Source organism: Hoplias malabaricus, chromosome Y (assembly GCF_029633855.1).
Source record: "Hoplias malabaricus isolate fHopMal1 chromosome Y, fHopMal1.hap1, whole genome shotgun sequence".
Lineage (NCBI taxonomy): Eukaryota > Metazoa > Chordata > Actinopteri > Characiformes > Erythrinidae > Hoplias > Hoplias malabaricus.
The window spans coordinates 45,343,770-45,359,530 of NC_089820.1; the positions used below are offsets into that span (position 1 = coordinate 45,343,770).

Sequence of the window (15,761 nt, forward strand, 5' to 3'; positions counted from 1 at the left end):
TTCTGATAATGTGAGGTCTAGTTATTTGGTGGCTGTCTTATTTCCACAAAATAACATAAAATAAAATAATATATATATTTTTGAAATAAGGTGTGTCTAAAATAAACACAGTGCTGAAAATCACAAATGTTGCAAAATATGTATATTACAAAAAAACTGGCATCAATAAATATCACAAATACAATTTTTAATTAAATAACATTGAATATGCCCAGAAGCTGGTGGCGGATACTTTTTGAAATTTACCAAAACAAATTGTTTATCATAATATTTCTGATGGTGGATTTTAATCATCCTGTCCCAAAAATGAGCAGAAAAACTTGGACCATCTTAAATATACCATTACCAAATCATTACCAAATGTTTGTACCAAAACTTGCATCCTGACAGACTACTTAGAAACATCATGACTGTTAAGACCAAGCATGTCAAACAGGATTTCTTCTGGAAAGAGACTGGTATTTTTCCTCACTCCTTGTTTACCTCATGAGAGCTAAAGTGTAGCTTTGATTCTTGTAGAGTGGAGTTCTTACTACTGTGCATCCACTAGAAACCCAGGTCAAACATCATTCATGCTTATACCTACTGTATTAATAGGAACATAACGAAAACCTATCAATTCAACTCCCAGCAGAACTTTGAGGTCTGAGAACCAAAAAACAGAATCCATAACCAATAAATGTCATTTTGTAATTGAGAAAGCTGTGATTAATATTGAGAGTTATAAAAACAGGTTTTTAAAAAGAATATTTCTGTATATAATAGTTTATATTAAGTTTAATATTCTTGAAAAATCCGTTTTCGTTTTCATTCGTTTCACTCACTTTCGCCTCCATAAATTTCTCGCTTTTGACTTTTGACGGTGTCGGGATCTAGTCATTGGCTGCTAAAGTTAAGCCCCGCCCACCCAGCAGATTCTGCACACCCTAAACCTGATTGCAAAATGACTCTAAGCCTCTATGAGGAACTGTGCATTACTAAAAGACATAATCGTGAATTAATATGCCGGTTGGTCTTTTTCCAATCAGGGTAAGATTGCCGCGCTTTCGCTGACGTGGCCGGGTGTGCAGAATCAGCAAGGGTGGGCGGGGCTTAACTTAAGCAGCCGATGATTGTCTAGATCCCGACCCCCGTCAAAAGTCAAAAGCGAGAAACTTCTGGAGGCGAATGCGAGACTGAGAGAAACGAAACCGAGAAAAGGCGGAATGAAAACGAAGACATATTCTTCAAGAATATTAAATTAAAAATAGAAATTATAAATTAAATGTTATATATTTAATATTATATTAAAAATTATAAACAGAAATGTTTGAACCTGTTTTTATAACTCTGAATATTAATGACGGTTTTCTCAATTACAATATTACATTTACTGGTTATGGATTCTGTTTAGAACCAATTTTGACGTCATAGGAAAACACCTTGACTGGATGATCACAGAAGTTTGATATCACAGTACAGAGGAAAACCTGCTCAACTCTTCAGCTGTAAAGAGGTCAGGCAGCTAACTGTTGTATGTTCAGTGCTATGTCAGGCTTTAGATGTAAGTGGATATCTTAATATCCACTGTCCTTCCTTATAAGAAAGGAGTAGAATCGAAAATCTCCTAGATATTCACAACCTGTTGAAGATGTAGTCAATATGTCCTGCCACTATGTCCTAACACGTTTGGACTCCAAGAATATGCATGCCGGAAGGCTGGTTGTAAATTTAAGAATTGTCTTTTTAACACAGTATTGCTGTTCCACATTAGGTTTGCAACACTGCGACACCTCCCCAAACCTGTCAGTGGGTCAGTATTGTTTTTGGACAAATAAGAGGCAAGTAGGACCCAGCTGTCTGAACCACTTTCAATAAGTTCCATGGCCCTCTTCTCACCACTTACTAATGACTGCTAGAATAACCCATCGGTCATCTGGGATGACAAGCACATCATCTTCAATCTGTCAACTAGAGAGAGGTCATGACACGTGCACAACCTCCACATACTGAAAAAACTAGAAGTATAACTTCTATACAAAGCCTCCTATCTGCTGCTTGTTTCTGCAAGATGTGAAAGTGAACACTAAATTGTATTTGGAAATTTATAAGGTAAGTGCCTGTTTTATTTGGCGCAATCAAATAAAACAAATTGTTCTTAGCATCAATTTGGATTAATGTTATGTGGAATAATCTAAGAGGTCTGTATTGTACAATTTTCTCCTTACCATAAACACATATCGTCGCTGTCCAAAGAACATGTTTTTCTTTGGGCACTGATCATGTTACATATTTCTTAATTCATCTTCTGTAACTGCTTCATCTGGATACAGGACATGCCCAACCACAGCAATAATCTGCTCACCCATAGGAATCTACCCCTCAAATGAAACAAAAAGAATTAAAAGAAGCTAAAATGTTGTTGACATAGTCTGCACTACCGTCAGGCTGCAGCCCCCCACTCCCACGCCATTGAATAACTTGTGATTCATTCATTCATTCATTCATTATCTGTAAGCGCTTATCCAGTTCAGGGTTGTGGTGGATCCACAGCCTACCTGGAATCATTGGGCACAAGGCAGGAATACACCCTGGAGGGCGCGCCAGTCCTTCACACACTCACACACTAACACCTATGGACACTTTTGAGTCTCCAATCCACCTACCAACATGTGTTTTTGGACAGTGGGAGGAAACCTACACAGACACAGGGAGAACACACCAACTCCTCACAGACAGTCACCCGGAGCGGGAATCGAACCCACAACCTCCAGGTCCCTGGAGCTGTGTGACTGCAATACTACCTGTGCGCCACCGTGCCACCCACAACTTGTAATAATAATTGTAATAATCTGTCCCCTTACCACCCCATGGAAAAACTAAACTGAGTACTTCACACCACCTACCTCCTCACCCCAGTCCCAGGACCTTAAAGATTTGTGGCACTTGTAGCAAGGGCACAAGTTTACAGTTTCAAAGTCATGCCACAACACGCAATGATTTTGAAACTGTAATCTTAAGGTAAAAAAATTACATAGTGTCAGTCACAGATGCTCTGCTCACAAGTAGATGGAGAGTCTGACACCTTGCATTAAACTGGACTCAGCGGCCTTGCATTAAGATTAGCTATTATTACATTATTATTATTATATTCACACTTCCATGTATCGTTCTGTTTTTGCTTTGGTACTGGTCCCAGGTGAATCCCCCTTCTACGCGTCATGCTAAAATAGCAGGCTTGTACTTGTCTTGTTGGGTGTCAGTCAAATTTCCTTTCCTGCAGTAGTAGGCAGTTCTTGCTTGGTCTTCAGCCTGTGAGCATGCTGAACATAAACAAACCAGAGAACAGTGTTTCCACACAATCATAGACGATTATGCACTGCACTGAGGGCAAAAATAGAGGTCCATACTGATGTTTTGCACAGCACCAGTCGTTAAACAATATTTTAAACAAAATATCACTTTTTACTACTACTACCATCCAATTTACTGATTTTTTTCTTCATTAGTTTACTTTGTAACTTGGATTAGCAGATACTTTTAATCTGGCAACATTTTCAAAATAATCATTTTATATCAGACCTGCTGACTGTATTTCTCACTGTTGTTGGTAATATTTGTATTATTACATTTTCCAGAATAAAAGTCTCAGTCTAAAATCAGTTTGAGGAAATTCATAGATAGATATTGTACACAGGCAGTAATCTGAGTTCATCCCCCTACCACAACCCTTTTTGTTGCAGTAACACCCTCTACTCATCTTGAAATGCACTAGATGTTGGAGGATGTCTGTGAGTTTTTACTGCTTTCAGCCACTAGAGCATTAAGAGTTCAGGTGTTAGATGACTGGTACTGAATCAAACATTACTTCAGCTCTTATGGTGTTTGGAGACCCACCACTATAGAGGCTTATACACCGATTTTTTTTATATCAAGACTCACACCCCGATAATTGCTTTGGGACAACCCTCAGCACAGCAAAACCTCTGTAAAATGAAGTCAGACAGGCAGAAGGATTAGTGGCTGAAACAAAACTCATGGAGTACTGGAGGTCTTTTAGATGAACATTTTGAGTGATGTTGCCACCTGCTGGACATGTGTGGACATTTTCACACAAGTCTATGAAGTCCACCAGCTGCAACTTTATGATGTAGGCCAGCAGGCATTTCATCATTATATGGAACAGTCACTTCTTCCAGTGTTGGCACATGAAGCACTGTGTCTCAGAGTACATCCTGACCTATTGCCCCTTTGCTATTACTGAGTGTCTTCACTATCTCCATCGCTGTCTGGTTCCTGTCTCTTCCCAATCTCAGAGCTGCTGCCAGGGGCCATTAGCAGCCAGCTTCCCTCCATTAGGGCCTTGTACTTGTCCTTACTTATCTCAGAGCCAGTTCAAGCCAGTGTCACCTACACATCCACTCTACAGTTTCCTTCCCTGAAAGAAAATGACTTTCAGTTCCTGTAACTTTTACATTAATTTAATCTTCTCATGGCAAAACTGAGTCTGGAGCCTGGGTGTAATGTAGCAGCTCATATCAAACATTCACCCAGTCACTCACACTTGTGGACAGTATCTTTTTATTTATTTATTTTTAATGTGACACCAATAAAACTCTGGTTCTGTTGCACCTCTTGTCTGTAATATACCCTTGTTCTATTCTGCAGTGCCTTAGGAGTTAACATAAGTTAGGATAATTTGTTCATTTGTACATGTGTAGAGTGTTTCAAACTGTACAGTAGTTTTGCAACAACTTTCTGTTGTGGAAAGCGCTATATAAATCAAATTTGATTAGTTGATTACAAAATAAATGTTACTATTTTAGTATATATGTAACAGGTTCAAAGACTCAATAGCAAAAAAAATTATCTATAAGCATTTGGTTACTTAGCAATAACCAGTAACTTACCAAGACTGTCATTTTGTATAATAATGTAACAAATAAATCTTCAAAATTAAAGGCGGTGCATGCATATAAACAGCAAATGTAAGCAATTATACAAAAACCACCCTTAAAGCTTTCACAGTAAAAAAAATTCAGTTTTTTCTGTCTGCTTGGTGTAGACCTCACATTGGTCGTTGAGCTCTCCACGTGGCATTTCTGACCTTCTTCTTACTCAACTAGGTGCTTCTGCTTGAGGTGGTGAAACAGATTTCCCCCTTTTGTTCTTACAAGCATCTTGAACATGCTATTTCCAGGGTTTGTTGTATATAGTTACTGTCCAATGAAAACCATGTATGTCCAAAAATAGTAACTATACTAGTAACTAGAAGGTAAAACCCTTGGATATGAAAGAGCTGCATTGTCTTGTTGTCACTACTGGACATGTGGTACACAGTATTAATGGATTTTCCTGAATGAATACATGTCTATGTCCTGTATGTTCATGCCTCACTAATTACTTCTACTATACTTGATATACTGAACAATTAGCAATTCAGATTTTGACTTTGTATAAATGAAAATTAATGTGTTCTCTACATACATACATACATATATATAATATATATATATATATATATATATATATATATATATATATATATATAAACACAGACTACATGCATTACATGTTAGCATTATGGTTTTTGTCAAAGCCCCCCCCCCAATCAAATAAATTACCCAACACAACGGTTTTAAATTAACTCTTTATTATGATGTTCGGGATGTCTCCAAACAAAAGGCTGAAATACCGTCATGAAAACGTGGTCTCATATTTACATAAATATGCTAGCAAGCATGATGGGAGGTCTGTGTGTTAGGTGTTCTCCTACAATAGAGTGAATATAAAGGGGTTTACTTTGTAGGCTTGTCTCCAGCTTCTAGTTTGGGAGCATCTTTGGGCTCCCTGTAAGCAGGAAATGCTTCCCATGGACTGTTCAGGTCAAATTTCCGGAACTCCTGCGCAAGCTCCACAGGCTCTGCAACCACCCTCTTCACTTCGTCATCATAGCGCACCTGATAGGGGTACAACCAGAAAAGTGTTGTGTTAGTTTTAGTGTTAGTGTTACTGCCGTTAGTGTTGGGCAGTAAGATGGTAAAACGCTATGCAAAATTATTGGAAAAAAAAGTTGCCTGTGTTTGAAAATGATGGTAATGAAAATGTTTATTTTTTTATTCATTTTCTTAAACCGCACCCTGAACTCTTCTGAATAGCCAATCAGACCTACCAATGTGTTTATGAATTGTGTGGAAAAACTGGAGCACCTGAAGTAAACCCTCACAAATTTGGAGAGAGCACAACCAACTCCTCAAACAGTGATCTGAGGTGGGTTTTGAGCCCAGAACACCATGCCGCCCAGTAATGAATGTGCTGACATACGAATGCGTGACATACCTCTATTCCTAAATAAACGAGCATCAACCTGTAATTTGGAGTTGTAAAACAAGAATATCCCGACAAACTGCCCCACTTTGCTCATAGTAAGCCACAGCTAGTGATTGACCGATATATTGTCCGGCTGATTAATCGGGCCGATTTTTGGCATTTTTTATATAATCGGCTGATATATTAGCGCAAGAGGCTGATATTAACACAATGCGCCTCTTGCGTCCATTTTGCCATCTTACAGGCAGACGTCATTGAGCACAAGTACAGGAGTACAAGCCTCCAACCAGTAGCTGAATGACGTCTCATCAGAGAAAACGGTATGAATTATTTTCTCTTCTTCAGCTCTCACTATTTGTTACTGGCTGCTCTTTGTAACATACACTCAATCTACTATCATAAATGACTGAGTTAATAGATGTAACCTAGAAACCCAGCAGTATTTAGCCTCGACGGCTAATGTACCAAATTAAAGCTTAAAGTCACTGATTTTCATTGATTTCATCATTTTATATATAATCCCACTGATAAATAAGTATTTTTGCTGTTATTGGAAATTGTTACAGAAAAATATTAGTGACAGTACATACCATACATCAGTCGAACAGGCAGACTCTCGGGATCATGAGGATATAAACTAGAATGTAGTACTAAGGAATTAAGGCCAAAAAAAATAAGATAATCCAAACTTCAGGTTTCTTCCTCATCAATGACAAAACCGCTGCTTCTCGAAGCCTGAAGAGCCCACAAGCGGCTCACACACGAAGTTAGAACAGCAGCGCTTACCTTATCTTACCTTACCTAGTCCTCTTAAAACGAGACTAAATCGGAGTCTCTCCATCAAACCATTTTTGAGTAATCCTCATGTTTGTGTCAAGAGTACTGGCCGAAAAAAAAATATATTAAAAAATTTTTAAAATATGATCCCCGTAGAGCCATGGCACACCTACTGCCGCGTAGCTTGCTCTCAGCTTTCCAACGACATGTCAATCAAGTTGGTAGACCAATCGGGGGCAGAGATATTGTGATACGCACCCAAGGAGGAGGGACAAATACACAACAGAGCGCATATTTTTTCAGCGCCTAACAGACCCAGACACCGCGAGAGAGACTCAAACGGTTCTGTTTGGCAGCTACAAGCTCCACAAACAATAATCAAGTCAATAAACATGTTTCAAAGCTTAGATGTCTTTTACTAGTTACATTTCACCCACTGAGGACATTTAAATGCAGCCCGGGTGTGGGGGAGGTTGCCTTGCTCTACAGCCAATCAGAGTGCAGCTCTCGCCTTTTAACACGTCAGATATTTAAAGGGACACTACTTGGTGAGAAACAAGTGTAAACATCAGAAATAAACTCACTACATCAGAATAAAACACACCATAACTAAGGTTTTTACTGTTTGGTGAGGGGTAAATGGCCACTTGGTGAGGAACAGGAGACGAGTTTCTCATAGAAATGGATCAAAGCTGGAAATTTCCAAAAATGTACCTCTACATATCCAGAAAGTGGGAAATCTTTTCTGAATGGATGGCCTTCAAAACCATAATCTGTCAGGATTCGTCTCAGATCTGGATGATTTGCAAAGAAGACTCCAAACATGTCCCACACCTAAAAAAACAAAATTGGAACGTGAAAACCATAATGCAAATATTTTAATCTCTGTGTATAGGACATGTAATACTTTAAGGGGGCAAAGTATGAGAATAGTATTTACCTCTCTCTCATACCAGTTAGCGGCTTGATGGACAGTGACAGAGGAGTCAACAGGGGTCAGCTCGTCTGTATAGGTCTTCACTCGGATGCGAGAGTTGAACCGCAAGGACAGCAGATTGTACACAATCTGAAGAAGCATACATAGGTTTTTTAAAGCTTGCTACACAAACACCACATGGTTACCAATATAAATCAGAGGTGATTCACTTTCGGTTTCTCAGTGAGAACAGGACATCATAGATTTTAATTCTGACAATGTCACAAATAAAGTCAGTAATTTTCAATGCTTTATCAGTAATTGAAAAAAAGAAGCATGAGCAATCACTCCACTGTCCCACTAGATTACAAGAACCGATCTGTGACTGACACCCAAGATCTATCCAAACCCTGGGTTGTGATCTATTACACCACTATCAATAACTGAAGTGACCCTGATATTACTCGCAAACTAATAGGTTGGATAAGCACTAGTTTATATAAAGAACATATAAAAAGAACAAAAACTATAACAAAATTATACCATGAAATCTAAGGTGATGGCTGAAGCACAGTTCCGTCAATGTCAATACATTTTTCAAAATGTGAGAATTGCATTGAGGAATTGGTTGTCAGTTTCCAATTGTAGTTGTTTTCTGACCTCAAAACGGTTTTGCCTAGTGGGCACATCCACAGCCGTCAGGTCTGTCATGTTGCGGAACTGAGAATTGGTGTGATCTCGAAGGAAGGTCAACACAGGTATAACTCCCTCTGGGTGGATCATAACTTCCAGCTCATTGTAGCAGGTAACCTGAAAACATATGTTATTTAAATTCACAGGGAAAATGACTGAATATATAAAGTTGAGCTGTTTATGAAAGATGAACTCACATTTTCATCTGCTATAAAAGATGGACAAATCTGTGCTATTCTTGTGGCTAAAGCACAGAGAACATAGTTTGCCGGTGGACATTACCTGAACTTGTTGCACGTATTTGGGAAGAATTTCAGCAATGTATTCCCCAAACTGGGAAAGCTGGTTGTGAGTGACTGCATCTTTGGGCCTAACCGTAGCTGAAAAAACACATTACATTAAATTAAAAGCTAGTCAGATGACCTGAGATTACCTTGAACTACACTAACCTCATTCTTAAGGCTGTCACAACTCCAATATAAATCACTGATTTTCAATAACTAGCAATATGCAATAACATTAATAATATAAAATATTTTCAGACTGGGAGGTCCGTTTACCAACTCACGTCTTGTCTCAGATGTTGTAGTTTCAGACCGCCTCTGGACCAGTGCAGCACTCCGACTGGCAACTAGGACATATTGAGGCAGAAAGCAAATATTAGCAATCAGAAAACTTGTGTACTAACAACACAGACTACAATATACATAACTATAAAAAGGGTTCATATAAGGTCCAAAATAAATAAATAATAAATAAATAAATGCTCATTTAAATTTTTTTTAAATTCCCTTATATTTTCACTACCCATTAAAAACAAATACATCGTTTTGCATTGAGAATGTGTATAAATCAAGCTTAATGCAACTAAAAAGCTAAAAACCTAATTTATCAAACATTCCTGAGTGCAAATGGGAGTATAAGGGCAAGGAACACAGTAACTTCCTGCAGTTTGGAGGACTGCTTTAATTTTATTATATAGTCAAAATAGTCAACAGACAGACGTTCGAAATAATAATAATAAAAAATAGTGCTAAAAATAATAAAAATTAAAATGTCAATATCAATTATTACAGTAAGATAACAGTAACTGACTTCAATAGATATTTTAGGTAAGTGTAAATGTATGTGTTTGTGCAACAGAATGCAAATAAAGCGAGACCAATACATACATTTAGAGAGGCAGACCACGTTGCAGAAGGACACACAGATGTGTCTACCTTCAATTATTGTATTATTAAATAAGGTTGATACTTTGTGCTGACCTATGTATTTCTTGCTAGAACCACTACTATTATTATTATTATTATTACTAATATATAAGGGGTCCAGGTTCCCCATATTTTACTAAATGCTTTTTGATATATTTTTTTCCTAGAGCACCTGATCTTTCCAGTGACATGTGACAAAAATACATCTTTCCAGTATGAAATATTAATAGAATTGCTGAACTTCCAGCTTGAGGATGACTTAATAGCAGTGGCTGTGAGTAAAGGTGTAGGGTGATTTATAGTGCACATTGCACTTGTTTTGTTATATTCTATAATATCAGCTGACAAATTTTGGCTGACAATCCTTAAGATGACTTGCAAATTATCTGATTCATCAAAATGACATTTAATGCTATCTGTAAGAAAAAATCCCTAATGCCTTATAAAGGTCTTAATGTAACCCTAAAACATTTCTTCTCATTCAATACACAAAAATAAATAAATACGCATCTGCTTGTTTGAGACTTTGAAATGCATTAGTTTCGCAGCAGAAATACCCAGCCATAATGCTGACTACATAGTGCGCTCATGAGTTATCTTTTACCATATAAAAACCAAGCATATGCGTCTACTTCATATAGATTTAATTAAGTTAAGGATAATCCAGCCACCTCTGTTCATTCAACTTCATTACTGCAGCACAAACTTTGACATTGCTTACAGAAAATCATTATGTTTCTGTTGCAAGGATAGGAAACTGAAATAATAAAAACTACAGAAATTCTTTTTTAAACAAATAAGGTTGGCATGTTGGCGTGAGGAAGGACTGCTTTCTGGTTGTTTTATTCCACTCAGAACAATGGTACTTAGCGGTGCTAAGCAGAAGATATGAAGATGCTCGTTTTCAGAACTGCGCCCCAGGTTGCTGCTGTGAATCTGAAGGTCAGTTAATGTGTCTTTAATGAAATAACAGCTCTGATAAACCGCGTCGCGTTAACGAATGTATCCGCTGACTCCATTTAGCCTCGGCGCTAAGATAAAGGTCACCGGTTATAAACAAATTTAGGAGAAGACGGCAGCTGAAGAACCACACAAATAAGTTTAAGCGTATACAACACGAACTTGTCGTGCACGTTCGTTGTTGTGATTTATTCCGTTCTTACCGTTCAAGCTCCTACTAATTCCACCACGGACGAATCTGACCAGAGAGGCCGCCATCTTCCCCAGCGCTCAGCTCTTCTTCTCTCACAGCGTCAGGAATAGAGCTGATGTCGCCGCCATCAGGCGAACACCAGAGAAAAATAAAGAAATAACCGCACACCGGAATAACTCAATGCTAGCCATATTCCTCTCATTTATAACCCGCCTCCAGTGAAAATCAGTGTTTTGAACTGCTAAACCTTGTTAACATGTCCCTGCCTTTTTAATTTTTTTTTTTATTTATTTGGTCCGCTAGAAGACACACCATGAGAGGGATAAGCATTCAATGTCATGTCTGAGCAGTTTGAAATTTATGTTCGAATCTTAAACTGGCTAAGAGCAGACAGATGACATAGAGCTCATTCCCTCCTTACTTTTTTGCCTCCATTTCAAAAACGAAAGTGCTTTTCCCTCTGCTTAGAGCCTGAAGCATCATAGATAGATAACATTATATAGGGTGACCAGACGTCCTCTTTTACCCGGACATGTCCTCTTTTTTAGACTTAAAAAAAATGTCCGGGTGGAATTTCACAAACGTGCGGGATTTTGTTTTTCTAGAGTTTACATAGAACTTCCAGAAGCGTCTCTTTCACAAACTAGTCCCGCCCTCCCCTACTCCGTTTGGTTCGCTTGAGTGAGAAGGGGGCGTGGTGAAGTAGCCTAAAATCTTCTGATTGGACGGTCTGACTGTAGAGCGACCGTTATTGGTCGATAACCTTCTCTATAAACATTTAGTTGGTCAGCCTGCAAGTCAGTAGTCGTCCTCGTCAGCGGCTGTTTAGTATAAACCCAAAAGGAAGGTGTAAGGCGAGAGGAGCATAAACGATGGTTCTACAAAGTTCCTTTATTAAAACCCTGAACAATTTAAGAAGAATTTTCTATATTGGTAACATTATCGTTTTTTTAAGTGAGTAGTTTATAGTCTCTTCTGTTCTCATTTTCACTATATTAATCAGTACACATATTTCTCCATGCAGTTGTTTTGCTCTATTTAACCTCATAATTGTGTTCTCACAAAAATGCAGGTCCAACACTAAATGAAGGGACTCAGAATAGGACGCAGAACAACTCTGAAATGTCTGACCTCTGCATAAGATGCTGCACAATATTAGAATGATCTTAATATATCAAGTTTTCTTTGATATTGTTAAGTCAAACCTGATGTCATTAAGTTTGTTAGACTAAGTCCCTATCATGTGAACCCACATTACTTCCTCCTGTTACAATGGCAGTGGTCTTAAACTCAAAATGTTCCAGCCAAGAGCAGTTCTGTGTTGTAGAAGGAAATTTAATTAATCCACTTCATATTCATCCAATGGAGAGAATATACGTAATACTAATTCTTTCTTTTAAATTGTATTTGGGACTACTCTAGTAATAAAACAGGCCATCAAACTGGCCCATAGTGTATTATCATAATATTAATTACAAAAAACAAGGTCAAACTTCACTAGTGTAACCCAACAAGATGGACATAGAATGAAGATGACTGACATTTCTGGCAGTGTATAAAGATCTGGACTACAGAAAATATTCAGCTTGAGAAAATCTTCAGGTTTAGGCTTCATGTTAGGTCTGTTTGGTATTCAATGATCATCAAAGGATTCTCTAACCAAAGAATCAATTCTCTATTTGAAAAAAGCTGGTAAATAGGAAAACAGCTTAATTTATTTGTAACAAAGTGTTTTATATGATATCAGACTATACATGATGTATTTTCACACTTCTTATTATTAATTCACATCATTCTGCCTATATACATAAGTTAACACATCAAAATGAAAGCCTGCTGAACAGAAATTATATTCAGTATTATACAGAGTTTGGCCCTGAACCACACACTTGTTGGTGGTACTTCTTTAGCATGTCCCGCTGAGCGGAGCGAACAAGAATATGAGGCCGGACTGCTGCCAGCATGCTGCACGCCTTCTCTGGACTCCAGCAGTGCATCTACACAAGAACAAGAGGAGAGAAACACATATGGAGCTGAATACAGACTGTAGTTGGATTTACTTTATTATTTTATGGATGAGACATAGTTTCTAGAGTTGAGAGAAATGACTTTGATTTAGCTGCACTATTTGAATTGTTATTATACTTACTTATTTAGGTTCCTCTAAAAAATACATTTACAAATCCAATACCCTTGTTTACTTATGATCAAAACTGGCGTATTACATTAGCCACAATCTACATATGAGACCACTGAGGGAAGGCAGGAAGGTTTTGCATTCTCTTCTCACCCTCCTAGACCTTTTCAACCGATATGAATCTGATATTGTCCCATTTGCACAATTCATTTTGAATTGCATTTTCACAGACAGACTCTGGAACCATAAAAGTTTGTTCCCACCTGGAATTAAAGAATAATAAGCTCTTCAGCAATAACCATGGCATGTCAAAGCACATAGTTAACCATTATCCAAGATCTGATTTGAAAGCAGAAAATAATAACAAGCAAATACAAACAAGTAAATGCTCAGTATGTTTGTTTGGCCAGCACCTCAAAGTATATATTTTTTTATTCTCTCAGGCCTGGGACCATATTTTAAAATTTTCTGTTTGAACTTAAAAAGACAGAACTTGGTATCCTTTACACATGCATATCATATGTCACTATGATCTGAACCCAGTGGATTACATGCAAACCGTGGCTGAACCATGACACCTTCCTGACCCTACCAGTTTATCTTTGTCTCTGGCACTGTCCTGGTTAGCACTGACAGCAGCTCTGTAAAGTGACGCAGCCTTGGTTCCAATTAAAACTAGTGCAAAGGTGGGATGGTTCGCTGGATAGCACCAACCCTGAATAGAACTAGTTCAAGAACCAGAGTTCATTTGGTTGAAAAAGCCTTTTCTTTCCTCCCTCTCCCTGTTAATCTGTTGCTCACCCTGATGAGGTATGCTGCAGCCATAGTGGCACTGCGAGAACGCCCTGCTTTACAGTGGATGTAGACGCTGTGTCCTTGCTCACGGTGTTTGAGAACAAATTCTACTCCCCGGTTAATGTGTTCCAGACTGGGAATGCCAGTCAGATCCACTGTACAAAGTCTGATCTGCTCAACACCTGCTGCTCTCCATTCCTATAAAAACACACAAAAACTTGCATAAACATACTAACAGACGACATACTGAAGCCAAATCTTATTTCAAAACATTAATTTATCACCAACCCTTCACAGAAATTACTGTGTTGTTCAATTAAAACAAAAGTAGGTTGAGTATTTAACTACTACTAGTCAAGACTTGATCCAGTAAATCAAACCTAAATGTGATTGTAAATCACTGTGTTCATGAATATGTAATTACTAAACAAAATTAGCCTAATAACTCAGTATGGGTTATAACCTCACCGTTACTCAGATGCAACCCTAATCATAAACTGTAATCGCAAACTTATCATAAACAACATTCTAACAAAACCAGCGACACTCTTCTCAAAAAACTGTTGTCTGTGAAAACCACAGACTGACCTCATCTGTCTGATCTTGTGGACATCTTCAGCTGTATTCAGGCAGGGTATGTTTATGCGTTTTGGAGAAGAGTGGAGGTAGTGGATTGTTTTTTTATTTTTAAGATTTTGAGATTAAACACTTCTGCTGATGCTCAAATTTAGGTTTGTTATTATACACTTATTATCGGGGGAGACTTGTACTGACACCAGTTACTCACCTCCTCTGAGTTACAGAAATACTTTGTCTCATACTCTTCGTTCATGGTTATCACTCCTCGAACATTTTCCATTTGAACCAACTGTAACAAGTAAAAGGAGACAACGATAAAAAAAAATAAAACACCGGAATACGAAATTATTTCTTGGGCCGTTTAGTCCCAATACGCCTCTTGGTCTAGAATGTTCTGCAGTAGGACAGTTGGACAATGTTTGGGACTCTCACCTCTGTTGTCATTGATCTGAACGGCAGAGCACCGAGAATAACCGTTTGGTCCACGCGGCTAAACCACCGTCTGGATGAGATCTTCTCCATCACCACGTTGTAGGCAAGCGTGGGGTAAAATAAAATCCTCGCTAAAAGTCCTGACATGGCTGATGTTATTCTAAAGCAGTACATGCTTCATAAACCCTAGACTGCCTGTCATTGTGAGTCCATTATTTTCTTTTCGGAGTGATTCTGCTTCGACTACCGGCACATCGCCATCTGAACCGCGAGCGCCTCCTTCTGTCGAGGAGTGGGCTATTCCCATAAACCAAACACCGATAAGCCATAACATTAAAAGGATCTCATTGATTAGCTCTACTATATCGGTGCACTTTATAGTTCTACAGTGTAGATCCAGTGTGACCCACCCTAGTCCGTATATTGCTCTGGATACTTTGTTAGCCCCCATTCACTCCGTTGTTCAATGGTCGGAACCAGGACCACAGAGCAGGTATATGGAGCCCCTAAGTTGACATGGTGGATGTTTTTAATGTGGTGGGCAACAAAATAATATAATTAATTAATTGTCTTTAACCGCTTATCCAGTTCAGGGTGGCAGTGTGTCTGGAGCTTAACCAGAATCACGGGGCACAAGGCAGGAACACACCCTGGAGGGGGCGCCTGTCCTTTACAGGGCAACACACACACACACACTTTCACTCATACCTAGGGACACTTTTTAGTCACCAATCCACCTACCAATGTGTGTTTTTTGAC

General features: G+C 38.4%; 2 protein-coding genes across 2 annotated transcripts; both read right to left on the minus strand.

Annotated features, from left to right (window-relative positions):
- Positions 1-5,631: 5,631 nt before the first annotated feature.
- LOC136679344 (NADH dehydrogenase [ubiquinone] iron-sulfur protein 3, mitochondrial-like) lies at positions 5,632-11,231 on the minus strand. The gene is made up of 7 exons (XM_066657808.1): positions 11,070-11,231; positions 9,264-9,326; positions 8,978-9,075; positions 8,663-8,812; positions 8,027-8,152; positions 7,801-7,920; positions 5,632-5,939 (listed from the first exon to the last, which is right to left on the minus strand). Exons 1-7 carry the CDS (start codon positions 11,122-11,124, stop codon positions 5,778-5,780), a joined length of 774 nt encoding a protein of 257 aa, XP_066513905.1. The 5' UTR covers positions 11,125-11,231; the 3' UTR covers positions 5,632-5,777.
- An 895-nt stretch (positions 11,232-12,126) lies between these two features.
- On the minus strand, positions 12,127-15,413 carry LOC136679367 (phosphatidylglycerophosphatase and protein-tyrosine phosphatase 1-like). Its single transcript, XM_066657856.1, has 4 exons — positions 15,003-15,413; positions 14,779-14,859; positions 13,998-14,189; positions 12,127-13,056 (listed from the first exon to the last, which is right to left on the minus strand). The coding sequence occupies exons 1-4, from the start codon at positions 15,174-15,176 to the stop codon at positions 12,919-12,921; spliced, it is 585 nt and encodes a 194-aa protein (XP_066513953.1). The 5' UTR covers positions 15,177-15,413; the 3' UTR covers positions 12,127-12,918.
- Between the last annotated feature and the right edge of the window lie 348 nt (positions 15,414-15,761).

Excerpts from the sequence above, each read along its gene's own strand:
- LOC136679367 (XM_066657856.1), bottom strand. The coding sequence starts at position 15,176 with ATGTACTGCTTTAGAATAACATCAGCCATGTCAGGACTTTTAGCGAGG. Across the intron at positions 14,860-15,002 it reads TCAGATCAATGACAACAGAG|TTGGTTCAAATGGAAAATGT; the intron begins GTGAGAGTCCCA and ends TACTTGTTACAG. Across the intron at positions 14,190-14,778 it reads ATTTCTGTAACTCAGAGGAG|GAATGGAGAGCAGCAGGTGT; the intron begins GTGAGTAACTGG and ends GTGTTTTTATAG.
- LOC136679344 (XM_066657808.1), bottom strand. The coding sequence starts at position 11,124 with ATGGCGGCCTCTCTGGTCAGATTCGTCCGTGGTGGAATTAGTAGGAGC. Across the intron at positions 9,327-11,069 it reads AATTAGTAGGAGCTTGAACG|TTGCCAGTCGGAGTGCTGCA; the intron begins GTAAGAACGGAA and ends AATATGTCCTAG. Across the intron at positions 9,076-9,263 it reads TACAACATCTGAGACAAGAC|CTACGGTTAGGCCCAAAGAT; the intron begins GTGAGTTGGTAA and ends GTGTTTTTTCAG.